Genomic DNA, 24292 nt, shown 5'->3' with positions numbered 1-24292 from the left:
TGTCACTGTTATGAGTGTCCTCATGTGTAAAATGAAGTGTTAGGCCATACTGTTCTGATTCAACTAAAATTTAGTTAAGGCCAACTTAAGTGCTAGGCTCTTTAATATGGAAGATCTCAAGACAACAGCATCTATCTCCCAGGGTGCTTGTGAGGAATGAGTACATCAATACCTGTGATGCTTAGCAGGGTCTGGGGCATAGTAAGGAGGTAATAATTAGCCATTATCATTTAATGCCTGGAACAACCTCGAGGTGAACATTATTTCTTCTGTACAGATAAGGAAACCACTAAGGGACAAGATCAGGATATGAACCAGTCTGAGGCCCGAGTCCACGATCTTCCCATTATGCAGTTTGGCTTGGAAAGGCTCTTATGTCTTTTAGTGGTAACAAAGGAGAGGGCAGAAAAGGAGTTTGAACTTCAGAAACAATCAAGCTAAGCACCTTCTAAGGGATTTTCTGTGGAAAGTAGAAGTGTTGTTTCATTTATGATGAAGATAAGGAGGTTGGGGAGTGGTTTGGGAAAAGGCCACAAAAGCTTCTTTGCCTAGGCTCATTTCTTCTCATCTCATGACAATGATAGATTTCAAACACCACCTTGCCTACACACACAAAGAAAAGCCTGGGGGTTCCAAGAATAAAACAATTGAAAAACAGTCCCTAGCAGGAACATTTAATCACTGCAGGAGAGGAATGAGAAGAGACATTTATAGATACCTGAGAAGGCAGCTCCTAGACAGATGAATTAATCACCGAACACTCCAATGAATTAATCACCTCTTATGTGCCCGTGGACTCTTTCCCAATTGTCCTGTTAGTGCTCGGTTGTGGCTCTTATCATTCTCCATACAGGCAGTCAATGAATATATGATCACGCTCTATGTGTTGAGGTATATTATAAAGGCAAGCAAGACAAATGAGGGGGGAAATAAACAAGTCAACCAGGCAATGAATGATGGTGTGATAAGGACAACAGGGGTCAACACTGGGCACTGGGGAAGCAGAAGGAAGAACCTAGTCTGGCTCTGGTGAGGGAAACTGGGGTGGGTTTCTTGAAGCAACTATCTATAAATTAAGAACTAATTAGTAGATTCACCAGACCTAGAGGGAGATGTGGGAGTGAAGAGAGAAGGGTATTTCACGAAGAGGGACTGATATGTGCAAAAGCTAGGAGGTGACAGCCTGGATCTTTGGAGAAAGTGAAAGTGGTTCTCACCATGAGGTGGGAGGAGTCAAGAGATGAGGGGCTGGAGAGGCGAGCCGTAGCTAAAGCCTTGTATAGTTTTATACACCGACTAAAGCATTTGGGCATTATTCAGCAAAGAACTACTGAGAAATTTTAAGCAGGAGACGAATATGATTTGCATTGTAGAAACATCAATTTGGAGAGTGTATTAGAATGAACTAGGTCTAGAGGCTGATAGAGAGTTAAGTGCTTGAACCTGGGGTAGTGACCAGTGGGGAAGGAGGGTGGATGAACTGGAGAGATACTTGAGGCTAAACACCGAGTCAAGGGTGAAGCATTAGTTTCTGGTGTGAACCACCAGATGGAGGGGTTGTCATTGGCTCCATGGAGAGAAGGCTGGATGTGCTTTGGATATACTCTTTCAAGTGCCTGTGAGGCTCCCGAATGGGGATGTGGGCCCAGTGAGTGGCTGGATGTGTATACCAGGAGCTCAGATGAAAGGGGTGGGAGGGATGTGAATAGGGGATCATCTGCACAAAGACAGTGGATGAAGGCGTGCGATAGATGGGGTTGCTTAGAGAGTGGGCCAACTGAGAAGACCAAAGACCCAATTCTGAGGAAGGCTGGAGCTCAAAAGCCAACAGAGGGAGTGAGACCTCCCGAAGAGCCCAAGAATACCTACACAAAGAAATGCTCAAATTAACTATTTTTTCAATATATGTTAAATGAAGAGATCGGTCAGAGACAGGAGGAAAAGACTGCTATTGATGCCAAAGAGAAGAAGCTGGACTCAGCAGTCATTTAACTGCAGAGAGGTAGGAAAAAGACCGGATTCTAGCATTAAGCCCAATCTCAGAAATCAATTTCCTTCCATTTGGTTTCCTTGCTGTGCAGCCCACCTGCCTTCAAGTCTGAAAGTGTGTCACAACGACATCACCTGGGAGTAACTGCTGCCACCCTCCCTTCTGTTCTGGCGAACATGCCAGTCCTAGCTCCTATCGTGTCTTCACACACGACTTTATTTCACCCTGTTCATTTGCTCCTCTGTTATCTCTCAGTGCTATGCATATCTAGGAAATCTTCTAGGGTAACAAAAGCCATCAGGAAAACAGATACAGTCTCATCATAACCTGATCGAAGTGGCCATTTTACTTTATAGCTTACATTTTTTTAGAGCTATAACCTCAATATTTAAGACAAGTTACAAATCCTAAATTGCACTGCTTACCAGGAACTAGTGCTGACTGCTCCCTGAAGTTCAATCTACTAGTCTGGAAGGAATTTAATGACTTTGGTCAGAGGCCGGTGAATGTACCACCTCTCCCAGACTACTCAATTTTAGACAGTGACATCATTGAGAGACTTCTGTTTTATAAACATTTCATATATTAAGGGAAATGTTAGAGATAACTCTGTCTGAAATGCAAGCAATGTTAGGAGCTTGAACAGGAAGGACATAGCTAATGAGAGGCTAGGAAATGAGATAATCTCTTTTATAGAATCATTTGATATTGAGGAAACAGGAATTTACAAAGGAGGGAATTTACAATGAAATTAACCAATGAACGGAGCCATCCTTTGGGATTAGTAACCTTTAAACCTGGACCTAGCAACAAAGCTGTGGTGGATGATTGTAGTAGGGCTGATCTACCTGGGCGCTGGTTTCCTCTAATGATAGTTTCCCCCCACCCCCAGACTCAGAAGGCTATATCCTAAATTAAAAAGTATAAGGATCAAGATTGGAACGAGGAACCATTCATATATAAATGCTGGAAATAACCTACTTTTATTTTACATGATTGAAGACCAAACACAAAAAAACCCACCAAACCCCCAAACCTAGCTCTTATTGCTATGTCCTAGTGTATCAGAGGTCCTCTTTCATATGCCAAGAACATGAGAAGGGGTGGTTGTCAGAATAATGACCATGTCTGCTTATTTCAAGAGCCCAACATCTAAGGCCTGATAATATAGAAATCAAAATTGCACTTGTCAAAACTCATCAAATTGTATACACTTCAAATTTCTACATTATTATATTTAAATTATACCTCAAATTAAGAAGCACATGGCAAAAAAGGGTAGAAAGAGAGGGAAAAAAAGAGTACATTATTAAATCCTGTGGCCAAATGATTTTGTATCTATTGTCCTCAGCAGGGTCAAAAGCAGGAAATAACAGGCAAAGCTTTCTTTTAAATAATGCTCTGAGCTGCCTAAACAGACATTTCCCTTGGACCACTAAAGGGACTTCAGTCAATGATGGTACCCCATACCCTCAACCTGATTTAAAAAAAAACTGCAGAGAATTCTTGGAATGAAGAACAAGGGTTGATATCTTTTTTCTTATTTTTTCCCATTATTTTTCAAATAATCTATAAACCAGTTTAACTCTTTCATCAATATGAAAATCATGCATACTCATCCTAGCAATCAAGGATTTAGATCTCTGAGTTTAGGCATTTCATGGTGGGGTGGGAAGGGTATTAGGTCCTTTATTTAAAATCGAGGCTGAAAAACAAACAAATTAAAAAGTCTTTGTCCAATCTGGAGATTTTAATATATTTATTTGAAAACCAAGTTCTGTGAAAGAGCACACTAAATAGTCATATATCTTCTCTTCACCAAAGACTTGGAGACAAGGTTCTTCGGGTCAGCGCAGAGGCAATGGTACATGCGGTGAGGAGCAGGTCTCAGCATGGATTTCTTCACAAGCATCTCCAATACGGGCCTGGACAATCTTCCTCAGACAATGAGATCCTAAAGAAGGGCGTAAGGGGAAAAGCTAGGGTTATTCTTTAAAAGAAAAATTTTATTTTTGTACCACTAGCTGTCGAAGTCTAAAACTACCCCTAACCCTGCCAATGTGGTCCTAATATGCCAGTTTTCGCTAAGATAGACTCCAGTTTTTACACTATTAGACTGAATGTTTTATCCTTTGGAAAATATTAAGAATCCAATTTCTGGGGTGGGTGGCTGGCTGGCTCGGTTGGTAGAGCATGTGACTCAATCTCAGGACTGTGAGTTTCAGTCCCCATTGGGTTTAGAGTTTACTTAAAAAAATCCAATTTCTCACTAAAAACTTCTACGCCATCTTGTAGTTAAATGCCTTGAAAGACTTAATCGGGGGGTTTTCAGTAAGGTGTGGTGAAAGGCTTGAGGGGGCTAAGGTGAGTCTGTTCAGTTCCACACAGAGACTGGGTGCTTATGGTATCAATACCGCCATGTGCTGGTGGGGTAAAGCGGAGGAAACCATCAAAGGCCCAAATATAATTTTCAAAGCAATTTTACACAGACAGGAAGTTATTGTAAATCTCTCTCTCATCAAAAGTCCAAACACTTTTGGGGGCTTGAATATATTTTCCTACTAATGGCAGGGTTTCTGCCTTAATATTTATCTGAGATTTCTGTAAAAGCTTTCATTAATTGCTAGTCCGTGTGTAACACTCATGGTGCTAGATATACAGCTTGGCATTTACATGTACTTTTCTTTTGTCATAATGTCATAAATGATACTACTCTTATTTTCTTTAAAGAATAGAAAAAAAGTAAATTCTTATTTGTCTAACAATGTATTGTACTAGGGTGGAATGAGAAAACCTTGATTATATAGTTTATATGCATCTTCAAATATATGATGACTACTCAAAAAATGGGGGATCGTGACATTAGATTATTCCAATTTTTTGCATCTAAAGACCTACTTCAGCACTGTTAGAACACTGGCATAATAATCTTTTTCAACTGGACAAAGCTTTGTGGTATATAGTCTAAACTGACTCCAAAGTACCTTTAAGCACCGTGTCTGTTACACACATTAGATGTTCGATAGCTTCAGTGAGTAAATGAATATCAAGGCCCTTCGTGCCAAAAGTATCACCAAAGGAAAGGGAGAGAGAGAGAGAGAGAGACAAATCAGTGATCCATGAACCAGTGCTGGCCGTCAACTGTAACTGATCTGTAATAAGGGGCTCACATCAAGTGTAAATCAACTCTATCATGATCAAACTGTCAGTTCAGTTGACTTTTTTTGGGGTGAGGGGGTAAGCAAGGCTTTTTAAATGAAAGAAGTATTGAGCAGATTGACATTCTGAAGCAAGCTTCCTACGTCGCCATGGACTTATGAGAACAGTTATTAGCCACTCTGAATAGCACTGGTCAAACACCAGCGGGTAGAGAGAGTCAAAGGAGAAAGAAAAAGGAGTTGGGGGTTATGTATGCCGAAGAAGCCAAAAAGAGGGGGAATTTTAAAACCATGTAGGTAAACAGGGATTAAGCACAAAAGGAATGGAAAAAGTGACACGATGTCTCTGCTGAAAATATTTAAGACGTATTGAGAAACAGATTTCCCTCGATATACAATTTTATTCCACACGTGCCTCTGGTCCTTAATCATCGATATACTCAAATGGTTCTGGAGGTTCTGGCTCTTGTTCTTCTTCCTCGATTTTTGGGCCATGGGCTGCCACAGGTTCTACCAGTTCTTCAATGTCTTCACTGGTATCCTTCAGGATGATGATGCCTCCAATGGACAGCTGTAAACACAGAGCAAGGAATGAAGAAGCACAAATTCCACTCATATTTTCAGACTGCTCCAGAGTCTAGAGCACGTATTTGTTAAATGAGACCTTACGACTACCTGGATGATTTGGAAGTAAAGAACTGGAAGAGAACTACACTTCACCAGGCAAGAGCCAGGAAACCCGGGCATGAGTGCCCGTGTGACACTACACCTGTGACACACTGTTCAACTGCAAGAAGTGGCTAATAAGATCTTCCTCTAACATTCCCACAGTTAGTCTGAGGACTAAACGAGGAAAGCAACAGTCAATGTCCACTACAAAGGATACAGAAATCTCTCATCTGTCGGGATTAACCCATGGCAGAACATGTGGTACTGTTCTATTTAGACGATGAGACCCAACTGAAGAGCAGTACCTCCAGCACTGCCTCGGTCTCACTGTAGAGAAAGTTTACTGTCCAAATATGGCATTCTGATGCCTTGCTACTCAACACGTGGTCCTGGACCAGTAGCATCATTATCACCTGGGAGTTTGTTAGAAATGCAGAAAACATAGCCCGACCTGGATCTACAGAATCTGCATTTTAACAAGATCCCCGGGTGATACATCTGCACAGTAAAGTTTGTGGAGCACACTACTCTAACAGATACTTTATGACATGTGAGAAATATCATTTTGGACACAAAAGACAATCTACAAATGAAAAGCCAATTTCTCTCAAGTGATCGCAGAACGACAGAGTGAACAACGTAAATATCACAGATACGCTGAACGTTTTTCACTTTAGTCTACAAATCCTTGCAACAGAAGAGGACGTAGTAGATGGGAAACAGAAAAGAACTAGAGAGTAGAAGCAATTTTATTAGCTCTCTCCCAAACATATCAGCAGAAGTAAATTCACACACCCAACTCTTCACCCATCTCTGTGTGCTATTCTTATTCTATTTGCTTGCCTGTGTCAAAGGAAATGGAGAGCTGCTCTTTGTAATTAAATCAGTCAACAGTGGCAGGGCACATCTGGAAAAACATTATTTCTACCAAAGCAAATTACTGGGAAGGAAAAGAAGCACAAGCACATTAGTCAGATGATTCACATATATACAAATAGCTCTGCAGTTCAACCTAATCTGATTTTTACTCATTGGAACCCTGCCCTGCCATGCTATAAAACTGGTGTGCCTTCCTGAATTTCTGCACTATTTCCCTTCTCTCAGCACACATATTCATGCACGTTATTTTCTAACTCTTTTCCTTAGAAAGTCTGCTTTCCCCGAAGAGAGCCATTTTATGAATGGACCCTGGCCTTACTACCAATATGCACCCAAGAATAATCATAGTACAAAGCCACTGTCCTAATGCTCCATAGTCTAGAAGTTTACCTGAGCCTTCTAAAAGACCAAATGAAGATAAATCATCTACCAAACAAGAAAATTCTTAGGTTCACAAAAACGACTCCCTAAATTTGGGAAACAGATGGCTCCAGGTTATAACTGTACTATTTCAAGCTCAACTGGAATGAGATACTCCAACTCAAATCCTGCAATATAAACAACATAAAGAAAGAGCCTTAGAGCAATGTGGTTTAGGTTTATTTTATTTTTTAAAAAAGTAATCTCTACACCCAATGTGGGGCTTGAACCTACATCCCCGAGGTCAAGAGTTGCATGATCTACTGACTGAGTCAGCCAGGTGCTCATGACCTTTTTACTACTGTAAAATGTTCTTTGTCTCCAGCAACAGTTTTTCTTTTTTCTTTTCTTTTTCTTTCTTTATATTTTTTAAAGATTTTATTTATTTATTTGACAGACAGAGCGTGCACAAGCAGGGGGAGCTGCAGGCAGAGGGAGAGCTGAGCAGGGAGCCCAATGCGGGACTTGATTCCAGGACCGGGGGATTGTGACCTGAGCTGAGGGCAGACACTTAAATGACCGAGCCACCCAGCTGCCCCAACAATTTTTCTTTTAAAGTATATTTTGTCTGATGTTAGTACAGTTGCTCCAGCTCTCTTTTAATTACTTGTTTGCATGGGATATCTTCCCATCCATTTGCTTTTAATCTACTTCAGTCTTTGGATCTAAAGTGTATGTTTTAAGATTTTATTTTTTAAGTAATCTCTACACCCAAGGGTGGGGCTCAAACTTACAACCCTGAGATGAGGAGCTGCATGCTCTGCTAAGCCAGCCAGGTGTCCCATAAAGCATGTCTCTGGTAGAGAGCATACAGTCGGTTCATTTTCTTTTTTAGCCATTTGGCTGATCTCTGCGCTTTAACTGGTATGGTTAATCCGTTTATATCTCATGTGATTAGGGGTCCCTGGCTGGCTCAGTTGGTAGAGCATGAGACTCTTGATCTTGCGGTCGTGAGTTCTAGGCCCATGTTGGGCCTAGAGCTTATCTTAAAAGAAAAAAAAAAAAAAAAAAGACATCTCATGTGATTACTAAGATTTGCTCCTGCCATTTTGCTGTTTTTTTTGGTATGGCTTATATATCTTTGTTCCTCAATTCTTCTACTGCTGGCTTCTTTGGTATTAAATAGATATTTTCTAGTGTACTAAGTTTGATTTTCTTTAGTTTCTTTTAGTCTTTTAATTTTCTTTTAGTTTCTTTTAGGCTACTTTAAGAGTTATTTCGTCTGGTGGTCGCCTTCAGGGTTGCAATTAACATCTTAATCTCACTGAAAAATAGTAACTTAATTTCAATAGTATACAAAAACTACACTTCAATATACCGGTATTTCCCTACTGCTTTGCGTTATGTACTGAATGTCTGCCATTCATACGTTGAAATCCTAACCCCCAAAATGATAGTATTAGGATGTGGGCCTTTAGGAAGCAACTAGGTCACCAGGGTGCAGAACTCATTAATAATGAAATCAGTGCCATTATAAGGAGAGACAGGAAGAGAGTTAGTTTCCTCTCTCCGCCATATGAACAAACAGTGAGAAGAGGGTTATTTGTAAAGTAGGATGAGGGCCTTTACTAAGAACCCAATCATGCTGGCACCCTAATCATGGACTTCTAGGCCCTAGAACTGTGAGAATTTGTTTAAATCATTCAGTTTTAAATGGTAGGTGGCAATCTGCTATAGAAGCCAGAAACTTGACATATTTAATGCATATCTTAACTTTACACTTTCATACAGTGTGTGCACATCAACTTATGATTGCTTTATACACTTGTCTTTTAAACCAGACAGAAGAGTTACAAACAAAAATACATTTATACTATCCTTCATATAGCTTTACCTATGTAGTTACATTTATCAGTACTCTCTATTTTTTCATGTGGATTCAAATTATTGTCTAGTATCCTTTCATTTCAACCTGAAGCATTCACTTTAGTATTTCTTGTATGGCAGGTTAGCTAGCAACAAATTCTCTTAGTTTTTATCGGGGGATGTCTCAATTTCACCTTCATTTTTACAGGGTAGTTTCGCTGGATAGAGAATTTCTGGTTGAGTCTCGTCTTTCCGCACTACAAACATGCCATCCTACTGCCTTCTGGCCTCCATCGTTTCTGGCGACAAATCAGCTGTTAATCCTATTTAGGATCCCAGCACATGATGAGCTGCTCTTCTCAAGAGTCCCTGTTTTCAACAATTTGATCACGATAAGCCTACCGGTGGATCTCTTTGAATTTATCATACTTGGATCCACTGAACATTTTGGATGTGTAGATTAATATTATTCATAAGATCTGGGAAGTTTTCAGCCATTATTTCTTCAAATATTCTTTTACACTTTTCTCTTTTTTGGGATTCCCATGATCCCATTTTATGTAGCGTGGTATGCCTGATATTGTTCCATAGGTCTCTGAGGCTCTGCTCATTTCTCCTCACCCTTCTTTTTAGGTTGTTCCTCAACCAACCAATCTTCAAGGTTGCCCAAGTCTGCTCAAATCAGCTGCTGAGCTCCTTTAACAATTTTCATTTCAGTTACTGTATTTTATAACTCCACAATTTCTACTTGATTATTTTTATGATTTCTATCTCTTTACTGATTAACTATTTGTTCAGACATCATTCTCATACTTTCCTTTAGTTCTTTAGACACTGTTCCTTTAGGCCTTTGAACACATTGTCAATAGATGATTTAGCCTGCCTATGATGTCGAGGTATTTATTTCTTTGTATGTCTTGTAATTTTTTGTTGAAACTGGACGTTAAAATAATATAGTGTGGCGACTCTGAAAATCAGATTCTCTCCCTTCCCCAGGGTTTGCTGTTGCTGTTGGTTTGTTTTGCAACTTTTCTGAACTTCTTGTATAAAGTCAATATTTTCCACTGTATGTGACCACTGAAGTCTCTACTCAACTGAGTGGTCACCTATGACTGGACAGGGATTTCCGTGAACACCTGGAACCAAAAGGTCTCCCAGTCTTTGCTGAGGGGCTGTGTGTGTATCAGCGCAGCATACCTCCAACAGTCAGCCAGGCAGCTGGCAACTCTTCCTTAGCCTTCACTTCTTTGTGCACAAAGGCAGTCTTCTGACTCATAGATGGGCAACTACTGCAGCGTTGTCTTATTCTGAGCAAAGCTTAACATTTAATTTCCAACCAAAACACACCAGTCTCATATGGCCTCATGATATGGAGCATATACTTTGCTGTCCTTAATTCTTTATAATTGTCAAAAACGCCAGTATCTTATATGCTTAAAGTATTCACTAGTTGCACACTAATATCATTTGTGATATATCCCACTTCAACTGGCAACAGCAGTTTCTAGATGCTGTTAGAATACATTCTCTGTAAACACTCCACTTAGATGAACTAGGCTGCAGAGTAGATAGTGACTGCATTTAAAGTGTCCGTTGGTAGTTCTATCAATTCATTCAGAGAACACTACAAACCAAGTAGTATTAGGTCCTAATAATAACACAGGGTGGGAAAAGATCTTCAAGCTATTCCTGCCTCCTGGCCTGATTGTCTTGCTACCTACAGATGTCTCGTGACTTATAACCACCACCAAGTAATATTTATTGAGGATTTCCCATGTGCCAGACATTGTTCTAGGTATTTTACACATAATGACCTATTTAATCTTTACAACATTCCTAGGAGGTGGATAGTACAATATTCCTCATTTAACAGATGAGGAAATTGAAACATGAAAAGATTAAATGACTTGTCTCAGTTATACAGCTAAGAAATGGCCGAGCTGGAATATAAACTTAGTTCTACGAATTCTAACTCTTTACCACTAAATATAGCCATCTTCCATTCCTGTCCTTGTCTCCTCTAGCTGATAATCTAGTCAGGTAAGATCCTGGCTCACAAGTGTAGGTAAGAGATGCCTTCCACTCACCACCATCAGGGACCACTTTCGGGTTGATGAGAATGAGTTTACATTTTTTAGAAATCTCATATATGACATTTTAGGCAGGCCCAAGATCTGGATGTATTAAACGTGTCTACTAATGGCTTTCTAGTTTTCCGGTTTCAAGAACATAGAAAAAAAAGACATTATCATGCTCAAATTACTGATTAGCATTTGTTTCTAACCTGAAACATTCTTCCTTGGAATAAATTAAATGGCAGGAAGATCCCTTTCAAATTGTAAAATTCAATGCTTATCTAAGTACCTGTGTATTAACTTACCCTGTTCACTCTTTTTTTTTTTTTTTTTTAAGATTTTTATTTATTTATTTGACAGAGATAGAGACAGCCAGCGAGAGAGGGAACACAAGCAGGGGGAGTGGGAGAGGAAGAAGCAGGCTCATAGCAGAAGAGCCTGATGTGGGGCTCGATCCCATAATGCCGGGATCACGCCCTGAGCCGAAGGCAGACGCTTAACCGCTGTGCCACCCAGGCGGTTCACTACCCTGTTCACTCTTTGCCACATTTCTGAGTTAGGTATAATTCTTATTTTACAGTAGAGGAAACTGAGGAAGAGAAAGGTTTAGTACTAGACCTAAGGTTACAAAGGCTGTAAGTGGTAGAATCAGGATTCAAACTCAGGATGTCTGGTCCCAGAGTCTATGCTCCATGTGTTAGGAACTTCTATAGTGTAAACTTCTGGTAGAGGAAGGATGTTTGTAGGGTTACACAAAGGAAAAAAAAATCTCTCCCAAAATCTATATGAAATGGGAGGGAACGTTCTCTCTTTTGCTAAGCGATTTGTACTAAGAGCTTTCTCCAATGCTTGGGAGATTTATCCTCCTCTGTCAATATACCACTGTTCCATGAATTAATATCCCACTGGTATATCGCTAAGGGCCATCAATAACTTACTGGTTTGAAAGGCTGGTATCTACAGGTCTCTGGCATGGTCAGGACCTTAAGCTGGGCAGGCATAACTCGGGCTGGGTTATCCAATAACTGGAAGTTTGGCTCAGGTTCTTTTTTCTTCTCTTTTTCTTCCTTTTTTTCTGCTTCATCCTGGAAAATATTAAAAAATAGCCCAACAAAGGTTCACTTCTCTTTCATATCACCGAATAATGTTTGATAAGTTTCCTGAGCAACTCTTAGATACAAAAGGTAGTTAGGATTAGATATAATGAAAGTACAACCAAAGTCATACTAGACTCAAAGGATGAAGAGACTAACTGCTGAGGAGTAAGTATGCTACATAACTTGGTTTTAAAGGATGAGGTTTTTCTACCAGGAGAGACCAGAAAAAGAGGATCTTTTTAAACAAATGATATTCTCCTTGCTTGAAAGGGCCTTTATTCCCTCCCTCCATCATCTCATTGTCTGAAAATTCTACACTGCCCTTCAAAACCCACTTTAGTTGTCATTTTCTCTAAGAACTCAAGTATCTTTCTCCAAGAACTCAAGTTTCAAGTCTCTGCTTGGAACAGGATAATTATTTAAGGGAAGCCAAGAGCAAGGTATGGTTATGTTCACTTAAGGAAGAATCTGGACCATGACAGAGATATATATATATCAACCCACATGACCACCAAATTATACCTACCACTTCCATTTTCTCCTCCTCTTTTTTCTCCTTTTCTTTTTCCTTCTTTTTAGCCTTGGCGGTAATAGATAACACAGCAGTGGAAACCTAGAGGAGGTGAACAGGGTAAGTCATAATCCCTTACCTACATACAAAGCCCAAAGAGAACTCGGTTCTACAGTACTACTTTGTTTCCTGGCAGTATCATAAAAAATCAAATCATTAGGGAATAAATGGGAAAAGCAAGCAGCACGTTTATTCACATTATTTACTACTATGGTCCTCAGGTGACTCTTTAGTTCCTGGAGGCTTGTGTCCAATATAACTCTATTTTTTTTTTTTTTTAAATCTGTAGCCTACCTTAGATATAGATTTGCTATCATGAGATTCTGAGATATTTGGGTGCTGCACCCTTTTTTACTTTAAAGGGAAAGCACGAGAAAACATAAAAATTTCCTCCAAACCTGGTCATAAAGATATTCTTACTGAATCAGATGTCCTACAATTGTAATACACAGTGGGTGAGTGGTTAGCCTAGAATTACCCTTCCTGATGGGTCTCACTGAAATTGAAGGTGGAAAAGACTTTGAAAGGCTGGTAGTATTAGTATAAAGCTGATTTTGTTTCTCATCCAAAAGCTGGGGGTTTGAAACAGAGCTGATGAAATGAGACAAGATGTTGTTGTCAAAGGATAATCATTACCCACCACCCTCAAATTTGGTCAATTATATAAATATCCCCACTTACACCCAAAGTTTATAGCAAATAACCAACAACTGGCTAATATGGAACACCACCTTGAGAGGAAAACAAGCATTTTCCTAAATATAAGGTATCAGAAAGGATAATTTTACTGAGAAAATGTCAGGGTCAAGTGCAGCTCTCTAATTCACTATAGTTCGATTCAACACACATCAGTGAGTGCTCTCATACACTGCTGATAGAGGAATATAAGTTGGTTATATCCATTTTGAAAGGAAGTTTAGTTAATACCTATGAAAATAAATAATATACATTACTTTTAATCAATCACATCTAATATCCTAACCTACAGATACACTTGTACAAGTTCACAAATATACGTGTATAAAGACTCTTACTCTAGTCTCATTTGTAATAGTGATTAATTAGAAATCACCTTAAAATGTCCATCTGATGAGGAACTGAGAAGACAAATAATGGTATATACACGTTAAGGGATTGCTCTGTAGCAAAAAATGAGATCCACATACATTGAAATTCTTAAAGATTATTATTTTTTGTTTTATTTTAAGTAGGCTCCATGCCCAATGTGGGGCTTGAAATCATGACCCTGAGATCAAGAGTTGCATACTCTACTGACTGAATCAGGTAGACGCCCCTTAAAGATTAATTGTTAAAGTAAAAACAATAAGGTACAGAACAGTATGTCAAAAATAATTCTATCTTGGTGTAAAAAGTATGGATATGTATGGAGAAAACATCTGGAGGGATTCAAATTATGATTCCTGCAACATGGGACTTGGATGCCCAGGAGAGAAAAAGGGTTTTTACTTCACATTCTTGTGCAATGTTACATTTTACCATAAGAAGTAACACTTTGAAAATATCTAATCTAAAACATAAAAATATTTAAAACAAACCCAAGTAAAACACCAAGTAGCTTCTATATATAAGTATAAATGCTGCTCAGTGGAACAGAGAACCTACCTTTTCCTTTTCTTTTTCTTTTGGTACTTCCAGAGGGGCAGGATATGCAAATGTGGATGGTTTACAGTTTGATTTATACTGAACTTTCGGCATCTGAAGAAATACAAGAATTTCCCCCCTTAGGTTAAAATAACCCAAATCAATTTAGGAATTTTAGGCTCCTAGCAAGCATACAATACAAAGTCAAAAGTTTCAATCCAGGCTAAATGCTCTCTTACAGTACTCCCTTATAAGTATGTCTTCTTACGCTGAATTTGTTTTGAAGTGCTTCAACGAACTACCTGCAGTTCTCTATACTTTCCTGAAGCTCTATGCCTGTTCACAGGCACCCCTTGATCTCATCTTTACTGCCATGCACCCTGCTTCAGTGGGTTAAGTCCCACCCATGGTGTGAGCACCAGGTCAACTGTTACCTCCTTTGTAAAGTGCTAATTGTCTAACCTGCATACCTAACTTCCATGTACCTTCCTTATACCACTCCAACAACCTATACACGTCTGTACAGTTTCTATACCACATAATCCCTCCTTACAAGAGTCTAACATGAGCCTAATGAAAAGTCAGCTTCACGTTACTTACTGACTAGGTGTTAAATTCACTGGTCTGAATTTTTCTCTATTTCCCCAATTTACACTGACAGAGAATGGTAATAGGCATCACATTCACTAGGATAAGGAATCTTGTCTTTTTCATTCCACTTTTCTTGTAAAGAATGGAAATAGAGATCAGAAAATTGTGTGTTAGAGTAAAAAGTCCCTATAGATTATACAGGGTGTTTAACTACAGTGTTTTAAAGGATAGAAATTGGGAAACCTAAAGATTATATTTTGAAAGATAAAACTGCTCAATATTTATAAATGTGAGTAGTTTTATACTCAAACAAAGGATAAAAGGCTGTATAGCTATGCTGGAAAAAAAAGTCGACTGGATGAAATACTCAATCTTTATCAGCCATTTTCTGGCCCCCAATTTTTATACTTTGAAAATTTAATAGAGCATTTTAACAGAAGTGATGACCAGATACAAGAGTTATTTTAAGGTCAAAGGCCTCTGAGAAGATAGGAGGACAGGTGAGTCATTAGGCCACAGAACTGAGAAAGACCTAAGCACAAACCCCATTAAAAAAAAAAAAAGGATGGTGTGATGACAGGGGATATAGCACCTTCAGTCCTTGAGTCACATGACCGGTTTCTGTCAGATTCCTTGGCTCCTCAACGTTGGCCTCGTTTTCTGACATTACCAGAGAGATGTCCTCCCATTTTGCTTTTCCCTTTAGTAGTAATCCTTTCTTCCATCAAATACTCTAGCATCACACAACTCTGACACATGGCCCTGTCTCAAACCTTCACTCCTTACTAAGATTTAGTTCAGGTCACCTTTCTTCCTTGCCCAGATTACTGCAATAGCATTCACTGTAATGATTTCCACTGATACCAGAATGATGTTTCTAGAATGTAAAGCTCATCATGCCATTTATCTGCATGAAATCCTTCAATAGCTCCCAAAGAACTTCAGTACTGAACAAAATTGATGAGTGATTTATAAAGCCCTTTCATATTTTTATATTTGCCCCCTCCCTTACCATTCCTTCTCAACTGATTCATCCAAGGTTACACAGTTAGTAAGGAGATCTAATTTTCAAAACTTCCACTGATACACCCCACTCAGCAAGGTGATGACTCAATTTAAAGGGGAAATACAATATTGGTGAGATGCCAACTCATCTTTAAAATTTCATGAAAATTCTTGTGAGTGGGTGGTTAGGATACAGTGAAGAAGATACACTATAAAACTGAGGTCTCACAAACATACCTTTAAGTCCTTGTTAAGGCCAATGACACAGGTAGGGGTATAAGCCAATGACAGGAAGTGTGAAAGAGGAAACCAGAACCAGAACTGGGTAAAGACAAGGACGCCAACTACAGAAGGCATATGGGTGTGCCCAGTCCTGGACTGCAAGGAGATTGTGACATTATGACCACCTGTAGAAAAAGGGAGAAACCATGAACATGAATTTAGTAGCATAATAAAGACTTCTAAGTACTGTACTAGGGAAGCATTTGGTGATTATTTTAAGAATACAGTTCATAAAATTTAATATAGAATAGCTGGAATTTGTTAGCCAGTGAACTATCTAGGGTCTTCAAAACTGGAAGTGCTGTATTTTAATTGGAATCACGGTAAACTAGACCTTTTTTCTACATAAGCAGGAATTTTCCAAAAACAAAGCCTAAAGGATAAACTGAATGCTAAATTAAATATTAATCTATATTATACACTGGGGTTTTAATGTACTAACAAAAAGTAAAATTTCAGTACACATCATATTTGCAAATGATAGCAAAGAGGCAAGAGGTAGATATTGTTTGCTTAGTTTTACTCTTTCTGTTTTAGTTACGTCTGAATGTAGGCAGCTCCGACATTAACTAGCCTTGCGAGCTTGGGGACAAATCACTTTACCTCTAAAAGTCTCTTTTCCCATTGGCAAAATGAGGGTTTGGACTTGAGCACTTAAACTAGAGCTCTACCATTAACAAAAGAAAACCTTTAATCTCCAATCATTGATTCAAATGAAATTTTTTTGAGGAAGCACAATACGTGAAACAATGAAATCAAAGCTAATCCTATTTAATCAGAAGTTTGGGCTGTTAAGAGGCTGAATGGCTCACCCACTTCTGGCCACATCCCCTAGACTATCCCTTGATGGAGTGCAGAGAAACACAGCCTGAAAACTAGTGAACAAGAACTAAGATCCAAGAATCAGTTAGCTGGATCTTACTGGGCCCTATAAAGGCAGAGATTCTAGGAGGCTATTAAGGGTTGCAAACTTGAATGCCTTTAGGAACCAGTGAGGCAAACGAATGAGAAAATCTGGACTGGAGGCAATGGGGAATTGAAGCAACTGGAAAGTTCATGTTGTATTTAAAGAGGACATGTTACTAAGGGTGTGGGCCCAAGGGTCACTAGGTAATTCTATTTTTAAAAGTAGACTCTAATCTGGATTTTGTCCAAAATTTTGCACATTTTGTTAGGCAGGCAAATATGTTTAAATCCAATTTGGCCCATGGGCTGCTTTGTTGCAGCCTTTGGTCTATATCACAGTGTTAGTGTTGGGCCCCAGAACTCTGAGACACTGATCTTTTAGTTTATATAAGATACCCTAAAAAGGGTGCCTAGGTGGCTCAGTCAGTTGAGTGTCTGCCTTTGGCTCAGGCCGTGATCCCAGGGTCCTGGGATTGAGTTCCGTATTGGGCTCCCTGCTCAGCAGGGCGTCTGCTTCTCCCTCTGTCCCTCCCCTGTGCTTGTGATCTCTCTCACTCTCTCAAATAAATAAAATTAAAAAAAAAAAAAAAAGATACCCTAAAAAATGGAGCTTGTCTGCGCCTAGTCACCATCCTAATATGAATTCCAATTCTGGATCCCTATTGCTCACATTTCACTTCTTTTAACCTCAGTCTCTCCCAGATGCTGCTACATTAGAGTCAGGAAGGGAGTACTAATTTTACTAAACTAAAAAAGCACTTTAATTTTTTGTAATAACCAAATAATCTAGATTTTATTTGGAAAAAAATCAGGTATCCTTTAATTTGGTTTTTCCAACAGGGATGAGTTATATGCATTTACTGTCTGCTTGTGCTCTTCCTTACTTTAACCTCCACATTCACCAGATGGTTACTACATTATTAGTATTATTATTTTTTAAAGATTTTATTTATTTATTCGACAGAGATAGAGACAGCCAGCGAGAGAGGGAACACAAGCAGGGGGAGTGGGAGAGGAAGAAGCAGGCTCATAGCGGAGGAGCCTGATGTGGGGCTCGATCCCAGAACACCGGGATCACGCCCTGAGCCGAAGGCAGAAGCTTAACCGCTGTGCCACCCAGGCGCCCCAAGGTTACTACATTATTGAGAATTTTGAACAAAATACTGAAAAGAGGTCCCAAGGAGCCTCTAGTCTAGTGGAGAAGACAAATAACTAGATAATTAAACTAGGGTATATAAGCATTATGAGATCAAAACCTGGGCACTACTGAGGCCATACAACTAAGCACGACACCTAACCCAGGGTGAAGGCTGGGTAGTGCAGAGGAGAGAGGAAGGCTGCTCAGAGAACATGATACTTATTTTAAGTTTTGAAGCTGAATTCCCTTTATTTCAATGAAACCCATTTTCTTCAGACTTAGAAACTAAACTAGCCTTTTGTTCTAACAGTCTGAGATCTAATACAAAACAAGAAAGAGTTTATCCTGTTGGTAGTGTTTACACAGTTCTGCAAACTTCAATCATAAACCTTCATCTTTGGCTCTTCTTCCTGAAGAGATCAAATCGAGTGAATTCTCATAAACTTCAACTTCACTCATTCCTTTGAAGTTGTCCTCGAGAGTCCCTCCACTAACACTAACTTCTGACAGCCAGGCTGCAGGACTGCACGTTTTTTCTAATGCAGTTGCAGCATAGTTTGTAGGAGGACAGGATACTGAAAAAGTGAAAAGGATCGAGAGAATAATTCTGCCTGTAATAGTGAACACGACAGCACAGAACTTTTATGTACTAAATAACACTAAAATAAGTAAGGCAAAAAACATAATAAATAAAAAGAGAAACGTGGAAAGAAACATCAAAGCTTGACTGGTCCACGACAATTCAAAGAGATACAAAAGGCAGTGAAGGGAGACGGGCTGAAAAGGGAAGGAAGAGAGGGAGAAAGAGGACTTCTCTAGTAAAGATGGTAGAATAAAGCTGAAACAGAGAAGTATCCTTCCCTAATTGTTAACAAATATAGCAGAAACCAGCAAAAAACTGTAGTAGTACTGAATGAACAACTAAAGGGTTGTAGGTAAAACTACAAACGTCAAAAACTGGCAGCTATATGGAAGAGTAAAATGTTACTCCTAAATCCTATTTAAAAACCAATTACCTAAAGTAGTCAATCTCACATGGCTACATACTGTATGATTCCAGCTGTATAATAATCTGGAAAGGGGAAAACTAGAGTTATAGACACAATAAAAAGATCAGTGGTTGCCAGAGGATTGTGGGGAAGGAGGGAGAGATGAAAAGGTGGCACACAGAGGATTTTTAGGGCAGTGAAACTACTGCCTATGATGTAATGGTGGATATATATTTATGGATTTGTCAAAATCCATAGAAAGTGAAGCTGAATGTAACTAGGGACTGATAAAACCCAGCCAATTCAGTGTCAAGTTCTATGAACTATAGGCTCCACATTTTCTCCAGGGATAATTTATAATTTCCCCCCAGAAAATTTCCCCAATAATTCCTCAAATAATTTCCCCAACTTCTACTATGTCATATAGTTAGAGCAGACAGTTACTTCATCAGATTTAGTTTAGATAGATAAATACATCTGGAAGAGTTAACATTTACCTGCATCCAGTATGCCCTGCGCCAAAATAGCGCCAAACTTGGCCATGACATCATCATGTTTATCATTGATGACTTTGGAATACAGCTGTCTGAATTGATTCACCTGAAGGAACACACAAAAGAATTATAGTCATATCATATTAATTTGTGATGTCATTTCAGACCAGGGAATAGATTGTTCAAATTATAATGAAACTTGGGGTGCCTGAGTGGCTCAGTTGTTAAGTGTCTGCCTTTGGCTCAGGTCGTGATCCCAGGGTCCTGGGATTGAGCCCCGCATTGGGCTCCCTGCCAGCGGGAAGCCTGCTTCTCCCTCTCTCAGTTCCCCTACTTGTGTTTCCTCTCTTGCTATGTCTCTCTCTGTCAAACAAATAAAATTTCTAAAAAAAAAAAAAAAATTATAATCAAACTTGAGCTCTGAAATTCACAACATTCAAAAAAAGAGAGATATAAACCAGATTTCAAGGCAGAAAAGTTCCATGTTTGAAATCATGGGTGTTATGACTTTTCTGGTGTGGGAGCACCAGTTCTCTTTTCAAAATCCTCATTCCACAGCAGATGATTCAGACTCATGGGAACAATGCGATTTCGTATCGCACTACTGTTAGCAGACTTAAACAGTTCAAGCAAACACTGAGGTTTTCATTGTACTGTGAGTAACAGCTACTTTGCTTACCATCACCCTTACAGATCTCCTAGCAGGCATAATCCTTCAATTCTATCTTCAAGTAAACTACCCTTTACCGAAGATGTGTGAGGCATATTTTGGATTTAGTCAAGATTTTCATTATGCACACCTATTAATTTTTTGAGAACATGTCATGATAATGAGTCTTGTCAAAAAAACACACCAAAATGGAATATGTGCTAACTCACTTAGGGTGGGATTACTGGTAATTTTTGTTTCTTTATTCTTTTCTGTATTCCTAAAACTAATATATATTACTTCTACAATTAGAAAATAAAATTTATAAAATACATATTATCAATATATTTATGAATGCTTTAAGACTGTTAGACAATAAGGGAACTATTTTATGCTTCCTCCATGTCTTAAAACACTTCTCTGTTTTCCCACCAGTGCTTTTCAAGGGGTAGACACCCAGGAAGATGTCTGCTTGTTCAAGAAGCACATGATCATGGAGCTTCCCAAATCTGCTCAAAGCAGAAAATATCAAATTTGAGGTTCCTAATATAATAACCTTACTTGCATGACATATTCTCTCAGAATCTCTTCCCCTCTTCACTGGCCTTGGTCTCGGAGGCCACGTTGTGCAGTGCAGGGTAATATAGAATCAGACGACCCTGGCTTATAAATATCTCTGCTTCACTAAGCTGTTTAGGGAAGTTACTTAGCTTTTTTTTTGTTTTGGTCTCTTCATCCCTACAGGGATTGTACGACCTATCTTACACAGTTTATCTCTGCGACCTAATACTGCTAACAAAATGTGATGGGAAAAACAATGAACTCACTCACTCTGCCATTACCTAGCATGGAACCATTAATGAGCCGCTTACTTCTTAGGTCTTATGTTCTCTAACTATAAAACCAGCATGACTAGATCATCAAAAACTTCCCTTCTAGTTTTAAAAATCCTAAAGTTTGATGCTTTTACTCTGGTTCAACAGGTCAAATTCCTTTGATTCTGAACTTATTTTACATGAACACTTACATTACCTTATATAGGATGGAAATTTTATGTGCTTAAAGGTTTATGAAATATGTCATGAACTTATAAAAAGTAACACTGGACAAAGCACTGTATGTACATTATGAGGAAGAATTTAAATATAAAATTGTGCCCAAACAATAGGAAATCAAACATTCAGTGGAACTAAAAGATGGATTAAAAAAAATCAATACAAATATGTAATAGGATTATCCAATTAAATAGACTACTTCAAAGAGCTATTTCTTGTTTATCACTTAAAAATTCTTTTCTTCACATTTTATTACTTATGGAACAGTATTTTCTCATGTTTATGATTCTTCGTAAAGAATTCTTATTTTATTTTATTTTTTATTTTTTTTAAAGATTTTATTTATTTATTTGACAGAGATAGAGACAGCCAGCGAGAGAGGGAACACAAGCAGTGGGAGGGGGAGAGGAAGAAGCAGGCTCCTAGCGGAGGAGCCTGATGTGGGGCTCGATCCCATAACGCCGGGATCAGCCCTGAGCCGAAGGCAGACGCCTAACCTCTTTGCCACCCAGGCGCCCCAAGAATTCTTATTTTAGTAGGTTAGGACAGTATCTTAAATTTGAAGGCAAGTTTGAGATCATGTACTCACTGTACTTACAGATGGGAAACTGAAGTAAGATAGGTGAAATGACTGTGATCAAACAACTAACTGCAATCATGGTGAGGATCATGATTTGCTGGTTCAATTTCACTGTTATGAACACTATGGTACCCCCATATAAAGTACAATTTGTGGGAGAAAAACATTTATTTCCCATTTTATATTATGATAGTCTCACAGAAAAGGCAATTCAATTCTAGGCAATCCTGTGATCAGTTCTGACTTTTTTCCTTTGCTCTCATCTTATTTCCAGCTGACTTGCTATCATCTCAAACTCAACATGCCTAAAATGAAAATTATCTTTATTCTTCTTTTAAGATATTGTCAATGTTATCATGATTTCCCCATTATCAATATACCAAATGATGTTTTTAGCTCCCTTCTCAGTTTTATGAGTATTATTTTGTTTATGGTAGTGGCTTGTAGCCCTTTCTTTATATTATCACTGACACTGTGATAATATAGTCCAAGTTCCTACCTTAAGGCAATAGTATGGTAATATAGATTACCATTTATAAATGTGTTATGCTATAAACTATCACCTTATAATACAAAATTTCATTCTTATCATTTCATCTTATAGAAATTCAAAGATTTCAGGGGCGCCTGGGTGGCTCAGTCGTTAAGCGTCTGCCTTCGGCTCAGGGCGTGATCCCGGCGTTCTGGGATCGAGCCTCACATCAGGCTCCTCCACTGGGAGCCTGCTTCTTCCTCTCCCACTCCCCCTGCTTGTGTTCCCTCTCTCGCTGGCTCTCTCTCTCTGTCAAATAAGTACAATCTTTAAAAAAAAAAAAAAAGAAATTTGAAGATTTCTCCATAGAAATACTTCTAGGTCACCATGATGGGTTACAAAAGCCTAATCTACTCAAATTGTGATTTTAGAACTGCAAAAGCTTATCAAGCTTGGCCAAACATGATCCTACTGCCAAAAGAGTACCTGTCAGTTGTGGTTACTTACCCACAGCAGGTAACCTTAGGGCAGATGATATTAGGCAAGGAGGAGCACCAGAGATTTTATTTTTACACTGTAATATTTTCCTCCGATTCTATACATGTTAGTTATGTACATGTGCAAAAACGCTAAAGGTGGACTTCATTTAACAAGGAAAACAAAAGATAGATCCTTCATAAAGAGTAGAGCTGGGTTCTTGAGTGAAAATAGTTCCAAGGACCTATAAAAAGTACATTATTCTAGTTCAATGGTTTTGAATCTCTGGTCTAAGGGCTTTCTAAACTTTGTTTGTAATCACCCAGGAGTATATAACATGTTTCTGGGTCTACATTGTTGAGAATGAGTGAGCAAAAAAAAACTGGCAGAAGAAAAAAGCAAAGATGCACTGGAATTACGTAAACCGAGACCACAGTGTATAGAACTAAGCATAACACAGCATTCTGCAAAAAGATGTGATATATATCATGCTTACATAAAATACTTCCTTTGGAACTTTCCATTGTGTATTTCACAAACTATCTGACAAATGTCCCTTCTGGATTCCTCTGAGGAGTGGTTACAGTCTTGATGAAATCAGCACTTCATCTCCATTTTACTTCCAATTGATTTTGTGCACCAGTTTTCAACCTTGTGATTAGAACTCTGTAGTCTTGAGAATTTACTTCTCTTTAAACTTTTTTTTTAAGATTTTATTTATTTATTTGAAAGAGAGAGAGAGAGGGAGAGTGCGTGTGTGCATGGAGGGGCAGAGGAGGAGGGAGAGGGAGAGAGAATCTGAAGCCAACTCCGTGCTGAGCACAGAGCCCAAAGTGGGGCTCGATCCCATGACTACGAGATCAGGACCTGAGCCAAAACCAAGAGTCAGACGCTTAACAGACTGACCACCCAGGCACCCCTCTTCAAGCTTTTTAACAGCTTTTTCTTTTCAGCAAAATGTCACATACCATTCCAAAAGAATATCAAGTTGTCTTGTTAGCAATTATCAGATAAAAGAGAGATGATACAAACGACAGTCCAGAGAAGTCTTTATTGCATGCTTAATAGCAGAAAACAGTGAAATAGAACTTGAACTTTAAGAATTCATGAGCTGAGTTAACAATTTCCCTCTAAGGAATAGTGTTTCCTGAAAAAATACTAGAGCTTTACATCGGCATACACAGCTTTGCTTTCATAGTCGGTAGGGTACACATTTAACTTTCCCCACAGAGTTTACATTAATGGCAACAGCTAGTAGCTCTAACTGCATTTCAACATTCTTAATTAATAGTCAAGATTCTGATACAACCTGAAGATGGAAGTGCTCCCCATGTATTCACATCGGCTAAGATTTGGTTCAATGGCATTTTACTGAATGATTAAAAAA

General features: G+C 38.8%; 1 protein-coding gene across 2 annotated transcripts in view; it reads right to left on the bottom strand.

The window, feature by feature from the left end:
- Positions 1-3719: 3719 nt before the first annotated feature.
- The window catches only part of PSMD1 (proteasome 26S subunit, non-ATPase 1), a 91219-nt gene continuing 70646 nt past the window's right edge, over positions 3720-24292 (bottom strand). For both annotated transcript variants that reach the window (XM_045794138.2, XM_045794140.2), the window contains exons 19-25: positions 19676-19778; positions 16101-16270; positions 14289-14381; positions 12621-12707; positions 11936-12082; positions 5564-5719; positions 3720-3944 (exon numbers count right to left, since the gene is read on the bottom strand). In XM_045794138.2, the coding sequence (XP_045650094.1) occupies positions 5573-5719; positions 11936-12082; positions 12621-12707; positions 14289-14381; positions 16101-16270; positions 19676-19778 (747 nt within the window). In that variant the 3' untranslated portion in view covers positions 3720-3944; positions 5564-5572. The remainder of the gene's footprint in view (positions 3945-5563; positions 5720-11935; positions 12083-12620; positions 12708-14288; positions 14382-16100; positions 16271-19675; positions 19779-24292) is intronic.

The sequence above is a fragment of the Ursus americanus genome, chromosome 1 (assembly GCF_024610735.1).
Source record: "Ursus americanus isolate L20-20 chromosome 1, mUrsAme1.1.p, whole genome shotgun sequence".
NCBI classification, from domain to species: Eukaryota; Metazoa; Chordata; class Mammalia; order Carnivora; family Ursidae; genus Ursus; species Ursus americanus.
This window is presented reverse-complemented; position numbering and strand designations above follow the sequence as displayed.